This window comes from Myiozetetes cayanensis, unplaced genomic scaffold (assembly GCF_022539395.1).
Source record: "Myiozetetes cayanensis isolate MyiCay16 unplaced genomic scaffold, myiCay2020 scf1, whole genome shotgun sequence".
Classification (NCBI taxonomy): domain Eukaryota; kingdom Metazoa; phylum Chordata; class Aves; order Passeriformes; family Tyrannidae; genus Myiozetetes; species Myiozetetes cayanensis.
The window spans coordinates 65115946-65137471 of NW_026086604.1; the positions used below are offsets into that span (position 1 = coordinate 65115946).

The window sequence follows — 21526 nt, forward strand, 5'->3', positions numbered from 1 at the left end:
AACTTCAGTTACATATAACAGGAAATGGGAATGTTTTACTCTTCTTTCTCGGAAAGGAGGGGAGTTTGTCCTATAGTGGACTGAATATACCCCTACGTGCCTTTATGCTGCAGCAATTTCAGCGTGGTTACTTTTATAGGTAGCCTTCTGAAAACTAACCTGGGACAGCCTTGTTGCCCTAGTTTTGTAGGAAGTATGCCTGTGTCCAGCACTGTATCTAAGGTATGGGAGATTCTTCTGCTTTGTGGCAAAAGTTCAAACTACTTTAGGCTGACGTTTTACACTTAGAGTAATATACAGCAAATGCAAGCTATTAGTTGTATTTTCTTCTTCTTTTTTTTTTTTTTTTTTTTTAGAAGAACTCCCATGCTCATATTTGTTTGGAAAATTGATAGTTTGTAGACCCCAGCAGATGTAAAGAATTATACAGCTGCTCTGTGTTGCCTCTGAAGTTCATCTTAGTAAATTAAATTTGATATAATCATAATGGGCAGAATTCTCTGTAGTAAACTTGATTATGGGGCTGTCAAAATCTTTTTCTGCTGGCCAGCCTTTCTTCCTTGGTTTGTCACAAGTTATTGGTCAGGGTCAGAACTGTGTACTGATATGTGTGTGTCAGTATATTTTTATATCTCTGATTTTTTATATCTCTGATTGTACTAGGTGCAGCTCATGTTGTTCTAGAGGTGTACATGCAGTAAGAGGACTTAAACAATCTTATCCTTACTATAGTGCTGGGCAAATCTGGAAACACCATTTTCCGTGGTGTTTCCACACTGGAATATTGTCAAAGTATGCATTACCTGTTTAGGCTGATGGACTATCTGTTCCCTGTGAGGGAATCTATCAGAGTCATCCACCGGGGAAACTTCCATTTGTGTTGGCATTAGGTGTCAGCAGTCCCTAAGTAGCCCTTCCACACTGAAATTCTCAAGCGTGCTTCCTGGCAAATGCTTTGGGTCACATGCTCTGAGATGTTTGGTTTCCGCAGTTCTGCTGTGGAGGCAGAAAAGCATCTATGTTTTGTCAAGTTCACTTGATGGGGCAATTTTTCTTCTAGCAAAATAAAGGGTTTGACCATAGTTTGACCATTATATGGGAATAACTACAAATGAGAAAAACACAGTTCTGATTTTTGATGTGCATAGAATTTCTGTTTTTTGAGTGTTTTGAGTAGCTGGTTTTTTTTTCCCCTTGTCTTTCTTCTTAAAGCAGGCTTGCAGTTTTCTAAAAGTTGCCCAGCATAAAAAAAAAACAACACTGAAAAAGCTTTTAAGTATTCTTTCCACTTTTTATAATCCTTTATAATTATGGTATCTTGGCTTAAAAATCATACAGACAGGTACTGACTGGAAACACATCTTACCAAACCCACAGGTTTTGGCTTGTTTTCACAACCTGATAAACTGTGTGGAGGCCACATGTGGCCTATTTAAAAACATGATGATGAGGGGCAGGGAAAGTCTGAGATGTTGATAATGTCTTATTTTCTACTGTTATTTTTCCCTTCCACACCCACCCTCAGTTTTGGAAGAGCCTGCAGTGAGGTACTGTTCTTGAAGAGGCTTAGGAGCTTGTTTTGATTCATATGCCTGAACTGTAGCCCCAAACTCTAAGCTGACACTAACCTAAAGCCTAATGATATATGCTACACAATATTAGTTATTTATTGGTATTTATATGTATTCTTTTTCTACCAGCTCTGACAGGAATGATCGTTTTGGAACTGTCCAGCAAAATTTTAACTGTATTCTATATAATAAAACAAGAAAGTGAAGAAGTTGTGTATGTTGAGGAGCTATCTCTTGCAAAAGTGCTACCATGAAGGTTGTCAGAGAGTGGTGCTCTGTCTGCAGGGAAAGAATTTGATGTGCTCTGTAAAACCTCTTTTTGCAAGTGAATCTTGATAAGCTTGTTTTCTGAATAGTGTTTTTATTGTGAATTTCTCATAAGTAATTTCTGTATTAAGACAGGAGAAGTGAACTAAGGGAGAAATATTTTCAACATCCTGCATCAACATAGCTGCAATTTTCTGGATATCTTATATTTAATATTTTCTTTCTTAAACTCACAGTGTAGGAAACATTGCAGGACACACTGAAAATACTTTTAACCTCTGTGTGGCAGTGCAGATTTTGATGGTCAGATTGCTCCCCCACCCCAGGTTTCAGTTATAAGTTCATACTTTTGTCCCTTCAAAAAAGAGTCATCTCAGTCAACACCATGTTTCTTTTTCATGTGTTTTGGTAGTCTGTGTGTTTTAATGGCAGACATCAACATGGGTATATGTCAAAGTTGGGGATTCTAGGAGAAACAGAATGGGTGCACTGTTCTAGTCCTTTGGACTTGGGGCAAGACTTGTGTTCAGTTAGAACCCACTTTATGTAAATGATGGCTTCCTTAGTGAAGGGAAGAGGTGATTGACTTTGCTCTGAGGTGAACAATAGTCTCACGTGTGTAATCTGTTTAACAAAGGCTTTCTCCATGCTAAATGAAGGACAGTTACACACTCTTACTCTGCTAGACTCTACACACTATGGGATATTTCCTCTTGTGTACTAAGGAATATGCAGTATAGCCACCTGAAATTAATTTTGGTTCTGAAAACTGGAGTCAAAATGACATTTTCATAATTTGTCATCTGCCTCCTTATTATCTTTTATATTGTTCATGAAACTATTTGCAAATGAAGAGAAAGCTGAAGAGAACACTGTGATTTTTTTGAAACCAAACACAGTTTGGCTTTTAGCAGTGTATTTAATGGGGTGTGTTGTTGCATTTTTCAAGTCCAACACTATTCTGCTCAGCTTCTGTGGTAGGTTTGTTTTCCTTTGCCAGCCTGCATCACTGCTGAGGAAGAAGATATAGAAACGATGAATTCCTGTCATAAGATCACTTATTTCAACCAGCTTCGTGCTACAGCACAGTTCTAAAAGTTTGAGAAAGTGCTGTGTTAATGTGTAGTCAGTGTGTTTATAAGGACTTTCTATTTTAAGAAAAACTAATGAAAATCTCAATGTTCAAATGAAAATTTTATTTTAAAATACTAAAGGGAAGTGATGAGGTAGGTAGGCCTTTTTCTTGGTTCAGAATGCTGAAACAAGCTGGAAAATAGCAATTTGCATTACATCTGTAGTTTCATCAAACAGTTTTAAATTTAAATCTCAATTAAAAAAACCCAAACAATAAATCAAAACATAATCCAAAGCCTAAAAACCTTGCTGTGTGATTTTCAAGTTGAAAAGAGCAGCACTTCAAAATGGCCAAGGGTAGACAAATAGAAAATGAGAGTTGAAACACCTCATTTGGTAGGTCCTGACTTGTTAAAAACTGAAAAATTTTGGAAGGTTGGCAGGGCATATATCAAAAGAAGTAGCTGTTAGTTAATCTTCTCAGTCTTCACTGTTGTGTTTGCTGTGGGGTGGTTCACAGAATCATAGAATATCCTGACTTGGAGGGGGCCCGCAAGGATCACTGAAGTCCAACTCCTGGCCCTGCACCAGGACCACCCCAAGAATCACACTATTTGCCTGAGAAGGCACATGAAGCAGGTAGGAAATGTTTTGCTACCGTATGTTAAGTTGTTGGGGCAGCATTCCAAGAAAGACTAAATCATTCCAACAGCTTTGCTACCAGTGAGGAGCTGTTCTTGCTTATCCCACTTCTGACATATGCTTCAGTTGCCCTGTTGTTGGTGCCTGTCAGATTTCTGTGAGCCTGTTTTGCTGTAACTGAATTACAGATAGTTTTTTATGAGCTTAGGGAGCTTTAGCTGGCTGACTGAATGTTGAAGCTGTTGTGCAGAATAGGTGGGACTGCCCAGCTGGCGGTAGGAGAGAATGAACTGCCACTTTCAGTAGCAGTGAGCTATTAAATGAGCTCATCTGTAAAACCTCCCCCTTTGAGATTAACTTGTTGATAGGAAAGAGAGGGAGGGAACCGTGTAAATAAAGGATTTTACTCTCCAATATAAATCAATATAAATGTTGTCAAAAACTGAGTTTGAGTTTGTTCTTGAAAACTGATGCCAAAGCCAAAAGAGTGGCTCAGATTTTCAAATCTTTCAACTTGAACAGTAATGAGAAACAGACTTTCAGTAACATTGGTGATATGGTCATTCTGATTAATCCTAGACTTTCCAACACTAAAATTTAAAAGAAAAATCACTGAAGCAGATGACTGAGTTTAACATAAAAGCTTCATCTTTCTATGGTGTAATTTTGCCTCCAGTTGGCAATTTAAAGAGAACTGAAGCCCTTCAGACCTGTCTAAGTATCTTTACATCTACCCTCTTAAATTTACCGCTTTAACATAGAAATGGATGCCAAAATCCAAGACTGCAGTCTTACAACTATTTATTCAGAAAAGGAGGCAGTTTTACTTCGAAGGCAAAGTGACATTTTGTTCAATTTGTGAAGGATACTGGGTGCTACTAAATGCAAAAGAGATGTGAAAAATGAGGTCTTTGCTGTCTGTTCACACAATTAAGATAAGCAAGGAAAGGAGGAAGGAAATCTTACAGGATTAAACTATCCCAAAGTTGAGATATATGGGAGTTGTGCACATTCGTAAATAACAATTGTGATTGAGTAGTGATCTAAAATCTCAGAGTACATGGTGAAACTTAGGCATCTGCAAACTGACTAAAGCTTGATAAATCAATAATTTATGGTAACTAATTCATTCTACGAAGTCTGAAATGTATGAATTAGTTACCTGGTTAGCTCTGTACTCTTACAAATCAGATTTATAGTCATTTTGGTCTAGCATAGTGTTTTATCAATTCCAGTTTCATTACAATAATTGCAGTACCTTAATTTTAATGAAAGTAGGCAGTATCTTTTATTTTTTGTTTCAGTTATGTCAGTTCTTGAGAAGGACGTATGATAGTAAAGAGGCTATTTATATTGTCATGCTCTTGTAGCCAAAACCTTTGGAGACCACCCTGAAAAACAGTGGGAAAGGTTATGTAACATGCTTTTAAAGGGTTAAGAAAAAAAAAGGTATGCTGTTGCCAAGTTAGCATGGGATGAAATCCTAGTCCATGTCAATTTAGGTTAATTTGCTTTGTCATTTGCTTTCAACTATGAATTGTTGGAAGTAGGCTACCCTACTTCCTGTGCAGTGGTTCTTGCAGTGTAGGAAACTGCTTGGCCATCACATCAACCAATAAATTGAATTGAAATTAATTTAATTTCACTGAAATTAAACTTCTTGCACCAGTCAGTTGACTACATAAGTTTTTTTACACTACTTCAGGATTGTTATTGCTTGATCTCTGGAACAAGGCAACTTGTTTGTTTTGAAGTAAGCTATTTCTCTCTATTCAGTAGAAATAAATACTTTTACTTGTGTCATTTGCTAAGCTTTTAGAAAAGAGAACTGATCAATTATTTTAACTTACAACACAAAAGATAGCTAAAGAATACCTAAACCCTGTAATGTTCAGCTACATGCATGGCTAAAAGTGCAACGTGTTTGGCTTTGTTGGCTCTTAAACAGTCTTATCCCCTCTTAACCTCCTACTTTTGGCTTGTTTTTAATCAGAAAGTTTAAATTACTGAACGTACTGAGTCTCCCATTTGTAATTTATCATTAAATTTAAAAGCTAAAGAGAAAAATCTGCTTAATGCTGGAAGATTTATCATTCAAAGCTGCTATGTAGCTGATGTTAGGAAGTAGGATAGCATCTTCATGATGACTTATCTCTTGCAATTACAGCTGTGCTGTGAAGTGCCTTGTGAGTAAATTTGTTATAAACCTATACTGTTAAAGTAGTGTTGCTATGCCTTTCCAATAAAAATTTGTTTATTACTTTAGTCTTAATGTGTATGGGTTATGTTAGTTTTAGACATTTGTCTTGAGTCCACACACGACCATAACCAATTTGCAGATGTGTTGATGAAAAGCTAGACCTAGATAGCAGTGAAAAGTTTGTGATCTGCTTCAATTAGAAAGATTAGTATGGAAAGGGTATACCTTTATTCACATATCTTAAGGGATTTTAAATTACCTTACATGTGTGATCAATCCCTCTGAAGTTACCACAGACTGTCACTGCTTGTCTGTTTGATTCAGTACAATTAAGATTTCCTATATACCAATTAGATAAATGGGAGTAGTCATACAAACTTGCTTTTCACAGGAACTCTTGCATCTTCAGCATGAGGCAGATAGTGCAGGGTAAAGAGGTGAAAACTCTTTTGGTGTGTTCTGCCTAATTACTTGTTCTGTGTCTCTACCTGTGCATTCTTAATTCTTACAGTGTTGTCTTATTCAGCAAATGCTGTTAATAGAAATTCTCTTAAAAATTCATTGGGATTTATGGATTTATAAGTGTAAATTTGAAGGTGTGCTTAGCCAGTTATGGATAGGGAATGTTTGTTGAATTTGAGCCAGAAATGTCTTTATTTATTTTAAAAGTGCAACACTGAGTTTTTATTTTTACAGGTTTTTATACTTCTTTTATTTCATACTTTCTCCTGAGTTGCAACTTTTCACTACCTGTTGCCAGTGCTTCCTTCTTTTCAGCGCTTTCAAGCTCAAATTCTTCATCTCAAGATTCTTAATTAGAATTCTGTGTTGTGATTTATCTGATGAGTAGAGTTGTAGAAAGCAGTTAGAAGCAGCAAACCCAAAATGACCGCTTCTGTTTCTTGATACATTGTCACCAATACCTTCTTGTCTCCTTGGTTTTTTTAGTTAGATATATGATAAAATTACGTGTCATAAGTCATTTAAAGGCATCTCTGTTTTGTGGACCAACACCACTGAGGAACAGCAGTTTTTGTTGTGCTTCCTGATGGCTTTTTTAAAGCCCCTTTTGTCTCTTTGGGTAGGAACACAGGAGCTGGCAAACTGCTCTGTGCTGGAACGAGTGGTGCTGTGCTCTGTCTTCCCATGGCCCTACAAGTGCCACTGATGACCCTGTTTCATTTAGATTCTTACCTTTCGATAATATTTCCAGATTAACTGCTTGATCTCAGGTGTAAGATCACCTTCTTTTGGGGTTTGTGCCCAACAAAGCATGTATATCCCATCACTTTAGAACCGTACTAGCGTGCTCCTACACTTCATACTGAGTTTATATTTCTCCTACATGGAGAAAAAACGCCTGTAATTAATTGAAATGTGGGCTTCCTAAAGACTTAGAAGCTGAGTTCAGTTCTCTCTGTATTGCTTGTGTGTACACACATACGTGAGTACAATAGAGCTCTGTTTTCATCTGTGTATACATACCTATGTGTATCTTTTTCTTACAGATATGGACACTGGTAGTTGGTTACCTTCTGATGGTTTCATTCAAGTGGAATGTAAGCACTGAACGTTACTTAAAAGCAGTCTCTGTTCCTGTCTGGCTTATGCTGCTCTTTCACTTAGGTGAGTAACTAGAATTTATTATTTTGATCCATTCATGGGGGAGTCTGTCAACAAAGCTCCTCATTTGCTTTCCTAGTAAATCTGTGTGATGGAGTGTTGGCTGAAGTGTGCACTGTTTCCTCAGCTCCTTGATTCTGGCTGCATGTCTCCAGAAGGGAGCACTGGAATAGGGAATGGGAAGGTATCGAGATGCTGAGCAACATGTGTCTTCCACTCTTCCTACCTAGTTCGTACTTCTTATCGTTTTCTATGAGGAAAACTTTCTGTATGTCTCACAGTTTTCCCTTATTTGGTCCACAGACCAGGTACTTACTCCTTGACATTGAGGAGAGGCTAGGGTCACATGTGGGTAGCTTTAGGCTTCCACTTGTGATGGTATTATTATTATTGTATTGACAGCCTGCCATTAACAAAGGCTGAAGCTGTAAAATGCATTTAATAGTAGTAATAGAAGCAAAAAAAAAAAAAATCCTATCAGGAGTCAACAAGCATGTCAAGGTGGTATCAGCAATGTAAAATACATTTGCCAGTAATCTATATAATGTGTTAATGGAAATATAAGGTTATAGTAATATTTTAGACCTACACTGCACATTAAATATGACAGATTATCAGCTTATATTTTCATATCAGAATTTATGATGAATGTATCATGCAAATAATAGAAGACTATCATGATAGAAGGTTTCACAGTGTACTTTATGATTTTCTTTGTTTTAGCAGCAGATTTTGAGGATTGTTCTCACCATATGGGGTTGCTCTCCTGAGGTTTTAAGCTACACATAGTAGCTATGCCTTTGCTTAAATTTTGACAGTCTTGTGTTTGGAAGTATGGGCTGAATAGCCAAAGCCCAAGAAGGCCCAGCTCGATCCCACTCTATGGAGATCTAACATGAATACACATTTTTTGGGGGGAACTTGATCTGCCTCTGATATCTAAAATGTTTTCATTTTGTGTGTATTTTCATGTGATCTTGCATGTTGTTTTTAAAATTGTTCTCTGTATCAGCATAGTTTAAATTCACTTAAGTAAGGAACAGTAACAACTTGGTTTATTCATTGAGAAACTTGTTCAGCTGTGTTTTCTATTCTTCCTTTTCTTACATATAGAAAACTTGTTTTAAGACACTTCTTAGTCTTTGCCTAGGTTATTCTTTGTTGTTGTGGTGTCTTTCTAGTTGTGCTGAATGTAGAGTTTATTAATGGTGTAATTTTTCTTGTTAAAAAAAACAAAACAAAAGAAAAAAAAAAACCAAACAAAAAACCCCCAACAAACCAACATTGTATCTTTCAGCTTCTGTGGCAGGTTCCTGGAGAATTCCTGTATTTCTGGTTATAGTTGTTCTGATGACTGTAGGCATGTTGCATGAACAGCAGAATGGAAAGGAGTCTTCTGGTAAGGACAGGTCACTGTTTCTTTTATTGTTGGAGGCAAAAGTTCTGTAAAGTCATGAGAAAGAATCTGGACTGTATCCCTGTAAATTCAATAGCACATGGATTTCAAGAATTTACTATGAGATTTTTAGCATGTTTATTTCAGGGTGGTTTACTAGAGATGGAGTGAATCTTTGATTCTTTACAGAAAATGATTACAATGGACTGATGTTTCTTTACCATGGTAAAGTAGTGACTCACTATCAAACCCAAATTTCAAGCATAAACATAGCCTATGATATTTGAAATCAGAGGATAATTTTGAAAGAAATGAGCAATATAGGTTTAGTAGCTCCTATAATACTACGAGAGAAACAGAGACAACTCCATTCAGGAAGTTTCTTATATCCAGTCATTCATTTATAAAATTCTAGTTTCTTAAAGTAATGGTTTGTGTTAAGATTTTGAGAAGAATAGCTTTTGCCTGTTGTGAGTCAGTTTTGCAAAAAAAAAAACCAAACATCAGTTGTTCCTGGCGAAGGAAACTTTTTTCCTATCTTGCTGTTTTAGTTGGTTAGTAAAACTGATGAACTGATACAAAATTTTTTGAATGATCAGACTGCCAGCAACAACAAATTATTTGGTTGGTAGCAGTTCATTAGCCAGAAAAGCACTAAGCAAATAACTGGTTTTGAGTTTTGGCTGCAAAAATTGTGTTTAATTCTAAAATTAATAGCACTCATACCTGTTTGGTCATACTGAGTACATATAATGCATGCTAAAGAATAACAGTGTCTATCCATATGATTTCTGTTGCTTGACAGCTTCAGTGGGTATCAAACAGAAAATAAAACATTTTAAGACTTAAGCTTTTCTTTGTTTACTTACACATATATATTTTACAGGGGCAGAGCTTCCCGGTCAGATGATTTCCATTGCTGCTTCAACAATTGCCATGGCAATTTCAATGACAGAAGATGAATCTAATAATGAACGTTCCTCCCAACCCTCAGGTGACTGAATACTCTGTAAGAAACATTTGAATTTGCTCTAAAGACATGACATTGGAGGGAATTAAGAACAAATTTCAAAATAGTCCCTATCTCTTAATTCTGTTCAAAATAGTACATTTAAACTTCCCTTATGAATCAGGTTTATCTGTTTTTAAAAATGTTAAGAAGATGCTAATATAAAAGCTGTCTTGCAGAGGGTGGTTTGTGTGACTGTCTGTACGTTTTGAAGGCCTGACTAGAAGGACTTATTATAGTTTTGGGGGGGTTTTTACATTTTTTTTCTTATTCTTATTATTATTATTTTATTTTCCTAGCCTTTTGATTTGTTGGCAGTTACATGATATGACTGGTTTTTTTCCACCAGGTACAGACAGAGTGGAATAATTTTTGTATACATCATAGTGAGGAAAAAAAACCCACTTTAACCATAGTGTGGTCAAAGTCCTTCCTGTAGCGAGTTTACTTGACACTGTAGCTTGAGTCACATGCTACTTTCACTTGCAGTAACACAACTGGCTTGAAAGAGTTGCAAAGAAGGTGTTTAGGTGTCCATCACTGCTTTTGAACCTTACCATCATTTTTGGGTAGGTCTTTGATGGAATGCTATACTAGAAAATTAAGCTATTATTGAGATCTTTGGAAAAAGTTTCATCCATTTCCTGCAAGTAGACCAAACAGATCATTCAACTTGACAGAATGTGAAATTCCAAAACTTATTTTTTAAATGTGAGAAGGGAAGCTTTAGAAAACTTACTCTTTTCTTACCTTTGTTTCTATATTTTACATGACTATAATCAAAATATCATCTTTAATTTTGGAAATGAGAATTGTTTTTTTTGAGCTCAATTTTGAAATCTAGTCAAGCAACAGGCAACAAAAAAAAAAACAACAGGCTCACACAAATGTGCTGTATAAGTGGTTGTGTTCTTATTTTGCTTTTTTTTTTAAATCACCAGTTTTAATTTTTTCACTTCTTTAAGACAGTTTTCACTCTGTTTTTAAGAAAACTACAGCAGTTTTAGAAAGGTGTCTTTTATAGTAAATGTTTTGACTTATCGTCTTGAAACAGTTATCCAGATGGGTCTTGCAAATTCTGTTGTTGTTTTCCTACACAGCAGGAAAAGAACAAATATAGAGTTTCCTGTTAACTCCTAACAACAGTTAAAATACTTTTGCAACAGTCTTTTGGAAATTAACATTATATTCTGTGATATGTTAAGCATAAGTTTGGCCATCTTTGGTTTGGATCTTTTGTGAATGTTGATGAAACATTATTCTTGTATAGCAAAAGCTTTTATTTACAGGCTCAAGAACCTACAGCTTTTTTGGTTTTCCTTTTACTGTATTAAATCAATTGTAGAACAATCAGTGGTTTTTACTGTTCTCCATATGGCATAAATTTTTTCATTGAAAAACCATGAGGGGAAATAAGCTGTGTTGATTTTATAGTTTCTTGTGAACACTCATGTTTTCCATATTTTATTGTTGAATACTGGTATTTAGTATTGAGGGCAACCAGTTTAATGATACCAGTGCAGGTGGTCTGAGTGGTGCTTCCTGGTATTCCAGGAGTTTTCCAGAATATACAGCAAAGGAGAAACCTGCAGCTTATGAAGCAGATACCACTGCAGTACATTTTAGGAGAGATTCTGTTGTCTTGTTGGCTTTGGGTATGATAGATACTGAAATCTTTAAATGTATTCATGACTCTTACTCTCCCTTTCATGTTCTGCTTCTTTCAATTTTAAAAAAAAACCCTCATAAAAATATTTTTCTCTTGAAATCGTGGAAAGATGCAGACAACTTTCTAATAATGCTGCAGCTTCTTTTTCTTCTTGGGGATGAGAATAATTCAAAATTCTATGACAGCAAGAAGTTAAGATGACAGAGAACATACTGTGTAAACGAAAAGAATGTGTCTTAATAGGACAGCTGGAAATTTTGCTTTTTTTGTTACTATTCAGCTTTTGCTATAATTCTTTACTGAGTACTGTATTAGCTGTTTAGACTGTCATACCTTCATAGGCTGGAAGATAGAAAGGTGTTTCTCAGGTTTCATCTCTCAAAATATCATGAAGCACACTAAATGGGATTTTACAGAACCCGATGTTACTCTGAATCACTATACTGATAGGTCTTTTTTCCCAATTTATGTTGACAAGGTACTCATGCCTTGGTTTGTAGAGCATATCTTGCCCACAGAATGTGACTTTTTTAATTTGTAAAGTTTGATGGCTTTCTGGGTGGATCTCCTCTGTGAGCTGACTTAGGACACAGACAGTTCTGGTGCAGGTGTGTGTTTGTCATGGGGAGAATACTGGGTCATTGGCAGTGCCAGCTCAGTTTTGCCTAAAGTGCTGTGGAACTGCATTCTGAAAAAGTGTTCATGTCTTGGGGTCCTCTAAGATTTTTTTAAGCCTTTTTTTTTTCCTCTTTTCCTGTCCCCCCCCCCCAGCTTCTTCCCATCTGTTTTGCATTCTGTGCATACTTTACTTAATAGGGAAATTGTAAGAGAATAAGACTGTTTAATTGCTCTTAACTACTCTTAACATAACTCTTAATTAAATAACAACAACAGTATTCTTCATTGCAAAAAAAAAGTCTATCAAATTTTTCATTACCAAAAGAAGGAATGTTTAGTGTTTTTTTTTTTTTTTTTCATTTCATGAAGGTGACTCTACTAAGGACTTTTTGGATAAAAAATGTTGAATAACTTTAATCTTAGGCATAGACTTCAGATTATTGTTCTGGTTTAGCTTTTAGTACTTCCTTTTCTTTGATAAATATTTGAGTTTCTGCTTGTTGGAATGTTACTTTTTATGTTGACTGTCTTAATTTTGAAACCAAAAAAGTAAGAAGTGTTCAATAAGTTGAATTGATGGAGAGATTTCTCAGATATGGATACACTGCTTCCAAATTTGTGTTTCTTTAGTGCGTCCATTTGTTTCTGTTAGTACTCTTCTGCTTCATTAAAAACGGGCTGAGAACTACAGGGGAATCACTGACCCTCTTCCATATGACAAAAACAGTTTGTCTTTTTAGGAAAATTTCTGTTTGCAGGTAACTTTTTCTCTGCTCTTATGAAAAATTAACTTATGTCTTTTTCTCAAAAGTGTAGTTTGTGTGATAGGGCTGGCCATCATCCCTTTGAGACACATATTGATTGCCAAGAACCACCCCACCTGAAGCTTCTGCTTCATTCAGCTGCTTGCACAGTTCCTTCTTTCATGTTGCATGCTGTAATTCCCACATTCTGGAGTTCCACCAAATACATAAACAGCAACCAGCTGATGTTTGTCATCATCCCAGTGTCCATCAGTTGGGTGAATCAATAGATCTGCATTTTTGTATTAGTGTGGTGGGGGATATATTTATAAGCTCTAAAAATAGTTCCACTTGCTTGTAGAACACCAGTGCAGCCTTCTGCAGCTAAAGAAGAGTGTTCATCCGGTGTGTGAGGATGCGGAGTTTGTCACTTGCCCCTACTGTACACGTATGACAAATCGGTCTTGTCTTTTTGCACATTCAGGCTGTCATGCTCTAGGCTAGAAATGGCTTTGGTGACACATTGCAGCTAAAAGCACGCGTGTGGAACGTGAGTTGTTTGACTGACGTGCATGCAGTGCGTTTGTAGAACAGTTTTTATGCAGCTTTTCTTCATGGGAGAAGATGTGTCGATGTGACACAAGTCCAGTGAAAGAGTGGTGTTCGTTTTTTACCACATGTGGTAGGTACCAGCTTAATAAATTGCCTTTTATTCTTCAGCATAGAGTAACTTTTCAGGTTTTCCTCTGTGTGTGTTCCTCCATTATGGCTGCAAATTTTTCTCAAGTAATGGTGTATTGGAAATGTGTGTATTTTGACACCAGCACAGAGACTCAGTAGAAGTTAATACTGGTGTTCCTGGGGAGACATTCTGTGTAGAGTGGCTGAAAATGGATTTGGTGTCACTCATACTAGGCAGACTTACCATTAAGTTTAATAAATAATAAATTGCCATATTCTATATACAAGAATTTTAATTTGAACATAATGTTTTTGCATGAAATTAACTGTTTAGTGTTCATGTATAAGGGTTTTAACACATTAGTTCACATTTTTTAATTGAATTTCATGTGTGTTAACTTTGGAGTGAGAGGATGACAACATTTGTTACCCACTAATTTATGCTTGGTGTTACTAATGTGTGTTACACAGGCAAGGAATTTATGATCACAGTGTGAGTGCTATGTTTGTGTTGTAAATGTTCAGGAAAAGTAGTAGTATAGTAAGAAATTTGTAAGATATGATCTTTCTCTTCAATGTATGCTCTGTATCTTTTATTTTGTTTAAAAGAGTTTTGAGCAAATCTAAGATTCCTTTTTGAGTACTTGAAGTAAAGGGAAATCAAAGATTAATTTTAAGACTTCAGATTTCTTTTAGAAGTGAATTATACTTTGTGTTTTTCATGGTTTTATGGTTCTTTGATAAAATATATTTGGCTTGTAATTTATCTGCAGTGACAGGAGGCCTCTTAGAAACTGTAGCAACTTTTCTTCTTTTCTCCTCCCAGCACTACTTGGCATGGTGTTACGGGATGTGGGAGAGGCTTACACAACCCTGTTCTGACTTTTCAAAATGCACATCAGTGCCAAGGCTGTCTTTTATAGAAATTATCAAAACCACCCAACCCTAAAACAAACAACAAAACACAGCTCTCTGCCCTCTTCCTCCACTGCAGAAAGAAAAGGTTAATTCAGGAATAGGGAACATATTCTATTTTGTTGTGAATATTAATGTGATAGTTTCTACTTCTTTGTTTGCATGTGTTTGTTTTAGGAGCAACAGAAGGTGATCAGGCTCCACGTGCTGCACCATCTATCTCCTCCTCTTCCTCTTCTTCTGGGAACAGACAAAGACCTGAGATTGGATCCTTTCTTAGAAAAAAGAAAACGAGCGATATTTACTTTGTTACGCTTGTGTGGGCCATCGTCATTGTTCAGATCTGGCTAAATTTTTGGATTGTGCAGCTATTGCCAGTGCCTTTTGCAGGTAATAATCCAATTATTAGAAATATTTTTTAAATGATGACTTTAGCTAACCTTAGGCACTGTGTTAAATAAAATAGAAGGAAAGGCTTGTAGGCTTGTATGAGTTTTAAATTAAAACTTCTTCAAGACTTGCTAAGATGAATTTTAACTTCAGATAGGAAGATTAATGTGTGCTGTCTGTTATCATGTAGTGGACAACTCTGTAAAATTGCTTTGTCTGTTGACTATTGTAGTTACTTGAAATAATGGAGTGCCGTGCCTTATGTAGTAAAAATACTTCTAGTTTAGAGAAGTTAGTTTTTCTTCCTCTTAATGTCTTCTCTTTCATATTTTTGCACCTATAAATAGCTGTTATTCAATAGTGAAACTTTGCTCATGTTAACTTTTAATTTCTATCAAAAATAGGTTGCTAGGTTCCGTGGACAAGTTGAGTTGACCCCAGATAGTGGCCAAGTGCTCACAAAACCAATCTGGGCTTATCCATGAGCTACAGTCCTTTCTTTATGGAGGTACCAGCTCAGGCTTCCTATCCCTAGACCATAGTCCCTTCGAGAGGTATACCTACTCTAGCATGGGTCCTCCACAGGCTCTGGTCCCTCTGAGTGGTGTACCTGTTCCACTGTGGAGCACTTCTGCTTCTCTGGCCTTTTTATTATCTCTATACATCCCTCTGTTCCTTCTTCCTCTCTAGTCACTTGTTCTTACTATGCTCCTTCCTCTTCTCCTTGTCTAGTGCTTTGTGACCTTTCTTAAATACATTTTCACCAAAGCACCACAGACCTGTGCCTGCAGGGCTCAGATATGGCCTGTGATGGATCTGTCGTGGAACCACCTGGAACTGTGTCTCTCCTCATGAAGGCCACCCCAGAGGCCACCCTGCTACCAAAACCTTGAGATTTGCAGACAATACACAAAGCTAGTGTAAACCATCTAGTTGTGCCTCTGGAAATTGTGGCCGTGGGGCCATAATGGCTCAAGAGGCTGTAAACTCCTGGAGGCACAGTGAAAGGAAGAGCTGCACCTCTGGCTGTGGTGCTGTAGCAGCAGCCCAAGGGTAATGTGATGTGTAGGCATATAAATAGCTGAGTACCAGGTAAGAGGAGAGAGGGGTTTGACCTTTGCTTCATTCCAGTGTAGTTACTGCAGAAGGAACTTCCCAGCTTTGGTGTCTAGGTATCATGAGAAATGGTGATCAAAAGTGATAAAGGGATTAGAAAATGAATTTTAGACTTATTAGAAGCAGAGCTTATGTGGCTTAGTTTATTGAAAAGTCAAGGAGTGACTTAACCAGTGTTCAGAAATGCCTACTTGTGTGGGAGGAAAAATGGATGGAACAGTTCTGCAGTTAGACAGATGGCAATGAATGGTTTTAAGCTTGAGCCAGACAAATCTAGATTAAAGTCCATATCTATAAATGAAACAAATGAAAACTGCTGCTGCCAGTCATTAGGTCTAAAGTAACTGCCCAACCAATAAACTTATGCCAAAAGAGAAATTACTTTTGGGAATATTTGTTACTTATTGCTTTAGCAGTGACACTAGACCTTTAAGTGCTTTTTCTTAGCATATAGCTGAATATAACTGGATCATCACAAAAATATTATAAATAAATAGTATAATGATGAATGAAGCCAAATTTAGAACAGTGCATTACATTAAATGTCAGAGGGTGAATTATGATAAACTGGAATCATCATAGGAGAGTTAATAGTTAAAATATTTAGAAAATAGGAAGGCTTATAAAGCAAGCTCCCTTGAAACTGTTCAAGTTTAATGAGGCTTATAACTTTAGGCACTTCTGAGACCTTAAGGAGAATGCTTCTAGTATGTAAAAGAAAAAAAAACACCAAAAAAACCCTCCCCTAAACCTTAAATAGAGAGGTGTTAATTTCGACAGAGTTCCTTATATTGATAGAGAGGACTCATATGAAGCAGCATTTAGATTATTAGAAACATCTTGGTACCATTAACATTTTTCCTTGAATGCATTTGTACTTCAAGGAAATAGAATGAGGAAATCTTTTAAAATTGCTTAGTGAAGAGGGTGGAAAAAATATACCATAATTAAACCGTAGAATTATAAGGTGAAAAGACTGCTATGGATGTAAAAACTAAGCAGTAAAACAGATTGTGGAACACTTGGAGCATTTTGTTCAGTGATGTGAGCCTGGGAATCCTGGTATTGCCTTTTTATAAGATCTTTCATTTGCTTCCTTGCTTGTTGTTCCATTGTATCATTTTTTTCTTTTGTCTTCAGGTAATTTTTTGCTTCCTGAGATGTTTGGAATTTCTTATTAAGCAACCTTTTTTTAGTTTTGCTCATAACATTCTAATAGCAGTCCTCCTTTAGCTTTTTCTCTCTTACCTCTTTTTAACCTAATATAACTTGCTTGACTGTAACACTTCCTAACATCATCTTTGCAATGAATGTACATTCAGTTATTTTAGGTGATGTTGTTCAAATACTTATTTTTAAATGATAGTGGAAAGTTAGAATGCCGTTTCAGATGTGTTGTTCACCTTGTAAAATGCAAGCTTGTCCAGTTTTGCTGAGCAGCAGTTAGTGTATTGACCATGAGTTGCATTTCATTGTACAAAAATTCAGCCTGTAAGTTTGGTGCTGGCACTTGCACTGTATTTTCTCCTTTTTTGTGTGTTTGACACATGACTTCAGTAGAAAAATTTTTGGATTATTCTTTCTTCAAGAGAATAAATCCCATGTTTACCACATGGTGGTGCCAGAGGGTAGGTGAACCAAAAGTCAGCAAACTGATGCACTGCCTCTCCCTGAACAAGAATATAAACTATTACAGGTGTGGCTTGCAGACAATAGACTATTGTGGAACTTTGATAAGTGCCCTGTGGATAGTGAAAGTTCACCTTTTAGGCTATGTATGTTATTTTATGCGTCTCCTTGTAGAATCATGGTGTGAATTTTTCAGGATGAGGTAGTGTACTGCCAACTACTGTGGAGTTAACGTACAGTAAGTAACGGGTCCAGTTTGGAGAATAGTCTTTCATAGTAAAGGAAAAGCTTTATTAAAAATACATTTGAATGTAGTGAGAGGGATTTCATTACCAAATGTTGCCAAGACAAGGCTGATCTCAAATTTGGCTTTTTGATATTTAAAAGCAAAATCGGTAGTACTTCTGCAGAAGATTAAAATGGATACTTCTTTACTATATATATAGTAAAATACAGTAAAGTGAGTATAGTGAAATAAGTCTGCTGTCAGTTCTTAAAGGCAAGGTATAGTTTAACAGTGTAAAGGCCTAAAACTTAAGAATTTAGGCTGAAAATGTTGTATGTGTAACATAAAAGTTATATTATGCTGTTAAGTTCTGAATGTGGTATTTTATGTGGAGTCACCTGGCATGGTGTATGTATGAACATGTGAGAAATCCACTGTACTGGAATCATGGAATGATACCCAGCTCTTGTTCAAGTCTGTTAGCTGCAGTATTGAATAGTGTGCAGGCACCTTTCTTCTGCTGTCATCTAAATTCCTTGTGGATAAGCCCAACTGTGAAACGAGTGAGGAGATTAGTACTAAAACCACTTGAAAATTCTGAGAGTGGTTTCTAATGGGAAATAAAACTCAAAAGTCTTTTCCTTTCTTTTTCATCGGTCTTTCGGAATGGAATAGGTATATAGTCTTGTGGTGCTTGTCTGAGATCTCTGATATTTAATTTCCTTCTTGTGGTTACAGTTTGGGCACTTAAAAAACTCGTGGTTCATTTTGGAGTTTTGAACTTCTTGGCAAACCATTGCAAAAGTTGGTGGCAATTTGTTGAGAATTTTGTAAAGGAACGTCAGGAGGCTCTTGCTCCACGGCCCATCAGAGGACTCGGAAGTGTCATGCTAAAGCTTGACAGTAAGGTATTTCTACTTACTTCCTTAAGCAACTTGAAAGTTTGTTTTATTCTCTGTTCACCATATGCTGAGATGCTTTGATTCTAAAATAAATGTCTGTCACTAATGGATATGTCTTTCATGTGAAACTATCTGTTTTATGGTGTATTTTAAACTGTGTCTTCTGTCATTATTCATACACGTAAGTATACATTTAAATTTGTTAAATGATTACATGCAAAGCTTGACAGAAGTCACTTCTCAAATCTTGAGTTAGCTTTATAAGCTGCTTTGTCTGAGTAAGGCAGACCTCTCATGGTTTAGTCACAAAGATTTTGAAGTTAAACTTTATGACCTTTAGTGTGAAGGATAAGATGTTCCTACTTCCGTTGTGAGAACTTAATTTAAAAAATGAACCATTGTATTCTGTAAGTAGGGCCCGAGGTAGTTTGGACACACATTTGTTTATGTTGTGTGGAAGTATAATTGTTGAACAAAGTAGTATGGTCACACAGAAGCGAGTCTTCCCTCTGTAAGAGAAGAAGTATGTGGGGTAAAATATTTGGGAAGTGCCATAGAATAAGCCTTCTGTGTTACCCTCCGTTCTCCCCTGCTCAAAACATGCTCACATTTGCATAGCAGATTGCAGATTGGAAAGCTCTGTAAAATTATAGTGTCCTTCACTAAGAATTTAAGTTTTCACATAAACTGATGGATTATTTTGTTTGTAATAGCTCTGCCAGTGTGTAAGAATGTGCTTTCTGTAACTGTGTTGTTGAAATGTTCTCTGCTTTAGAAAAAGATTATCTCAGAGTTTCTATAACTGAAGAGCTGAACCCTGTAAGTACATTTGTCAGAGCATCTATACCTTGACAGATTGGTCTGCAGTTTATAGCTCTGAATTCCTACAGCATAGGGAAGAGCTTAAGCCTGGATCTGATGGGTAAATGGATGTCAAGAGGTCAACAAAACCATTAAAAGGGCTCTAGGAAAAAAATAACAATTTCACAGGCTTCATTAAGGAAGAGCTGGAAAAAGGAAAAGCCTTTAAAAATGCAGCTATGAACACAATAAAGCAGTTTTCCAAAGGTAATGGAAAGTGTTAACATGTTGGATAAAAGCTTACATTATACAAAGCTTTTCATTAAAAAGTTTTGTTTGTAAGTAAGAAGACTCTAGACACAATATTGAATGTATTGTATTCCATGAGTTGTCAAGTTTAGTACCCTTGTATTGCATAACTGTATGATACAATATCCTTCCTAATGCCACTAAGTCTTTTCTTCTTAAAGAAGGTAGGGCTTTAATGTGCAGCAGAACTCCCTGCTCTTCAGCTTAAATTTATTAAAGGTCAGTTTATATTCATGTTGTTCTTGTCTAAGCAAGAGAACAATGTTGGCACAACTCATTTCTCCATCTCCCTTCTTGCTCCCATTTTTTAAATGATAGTCATATTTATTCCTTCTGAGTCTTTGCTGTGTGTATTAAACCAATTTAAGCTCTCCTAGCTGTTACAAGAAATCCTCTTGATACTCTGCATGATTGTGTTGTCATCATTTGTGCCTATTCTAACTCGTTTCAACTGGCTTTTATCATGAGTGGCTGGAATTATATGTGTTCTTCCAATGCTTATCACACTAATGCTTCTGTATCTTTTAAGTTCTACTGGCTATGCTTATTCTGTATATTGTAGGATCATGGATGCATCATATCTCTGAGAATTTGGGAAGCAATGCCACAGAATATTGGCAGTTATGTTTTTTGTGGGGACAGGGAAAGAAGAGAATTGAAAATGACATCCTTGCAAGATTTTTTTTGAAAGGATAGATGAACTGTATTTAATTTGGATTACCAAATGTTTTGGCTTCAATAGGGGCTGTTGAAGAGGAAATAAAAAAATATGCAAACAAAATAGAAACTTGAGTAGTAAATTGCTACAGCTTACCTTTACTGCATCTGTGTGAGAAACCAAGATTGAGGGATCATTTCCTTTGCAATTAGTTATTTAACTTTTTAGTATTTTATTTGTACTTTGTTTTTGTGGGAGGTGAAGCTGCTTAGGGTTTTGTTTGATTTGTTAATTTTTTATTTGTATACTAATTTAATTGAAAACTGAATCTCAACATCAGAACATATTGAGGCCCTTACCAAAGTACAACAAACCATTGACAAGGTCTGTTTCACATAAATATTTGGTGGTACTACCTGGTCTAGCAATAGTGTACCCAACTAGGAAATAGTTCCAGATTTGAGTAAAACGTAGTGAGGATGAGGAAGACAGAGTCTTTTTCTCCTAAACAAAGTTTAGGAGGTTAGTGTAGACAGTCTGGAAAATAACCCATTGTGAATAATGGGAGAGTACTGCTTATGCATACAAATCTGAGCTTTACTAATTATGTCTATTTTTTTAAATAAAAGCAGCAGGAAAAGAACTGCTTCTCTTCTTTCCAACTGCTCATCTACCCCTGGTTGTCTTGGAAATGCAGACAAATTTGAAATAAAGAGAAATTCTGGTCAAGAGAAAAGGAAGTAGGGCATTGCTTTTAATTTTCCTTATAAACAGTAGGTCAGTCTGTGCCTGTATGTGCACACCTCCTTTAAATCCAATGAAAATAGGATGTCCTTACTGTATTCTTTGGTCCCTGGTTGCGCATTTGCCCCATGAAGTCAATAGATGCAGTGGGTCAGCTGTGAGAGACTTCCTGGAGGAAAGAGTAGGGAGTTTTCTGTTGTCATCCAGTGAGTCATCTTAAAACTTAATAGATATGGTATCATGGTATCATGGTTCTTCTCAACAACTGAGAATTAGTAATTTGGTTTACTTATAATTTTTTATTTTAAAGAAGACTCTTGTCTTTCAATATGGTGACTGTAGT

General features: G+C 36.3%; 1 protein-coding gene across 2 annotated transcripts in view; it reads left to right on the forward strand.

Moving 5' to 3' along the window:
• The window catches only part of TMEM245 (transmembrane protein 245), a 77982-nt gene that overhangs the window by 3021 nt on the left and 53435 nt on the right, over positions 1-21526 (forward strand). For both annotated transcript variants that reach the window (XM_050311003.1, XM_050311011.1), the window contains exons 2-6: positions 7263-7380; positions 8675-8776; positions 9660-9767; positions 14586-14798; positions 18508-18677. In XM_050311003.1, coding sequence (XP_050166960.1) covers positions 7263-7380; positions 8675-8776; positions 9660-9767; positions 14586-14798; positions 18508-18677 — 711 coding nt within the window. The remainder of the gene's footprint in view (positions 1-7262; positions 7381-8674; positions 8777-9659; positions 9768-14585; positions 14799-18507; positions 18678-21526) is intronic.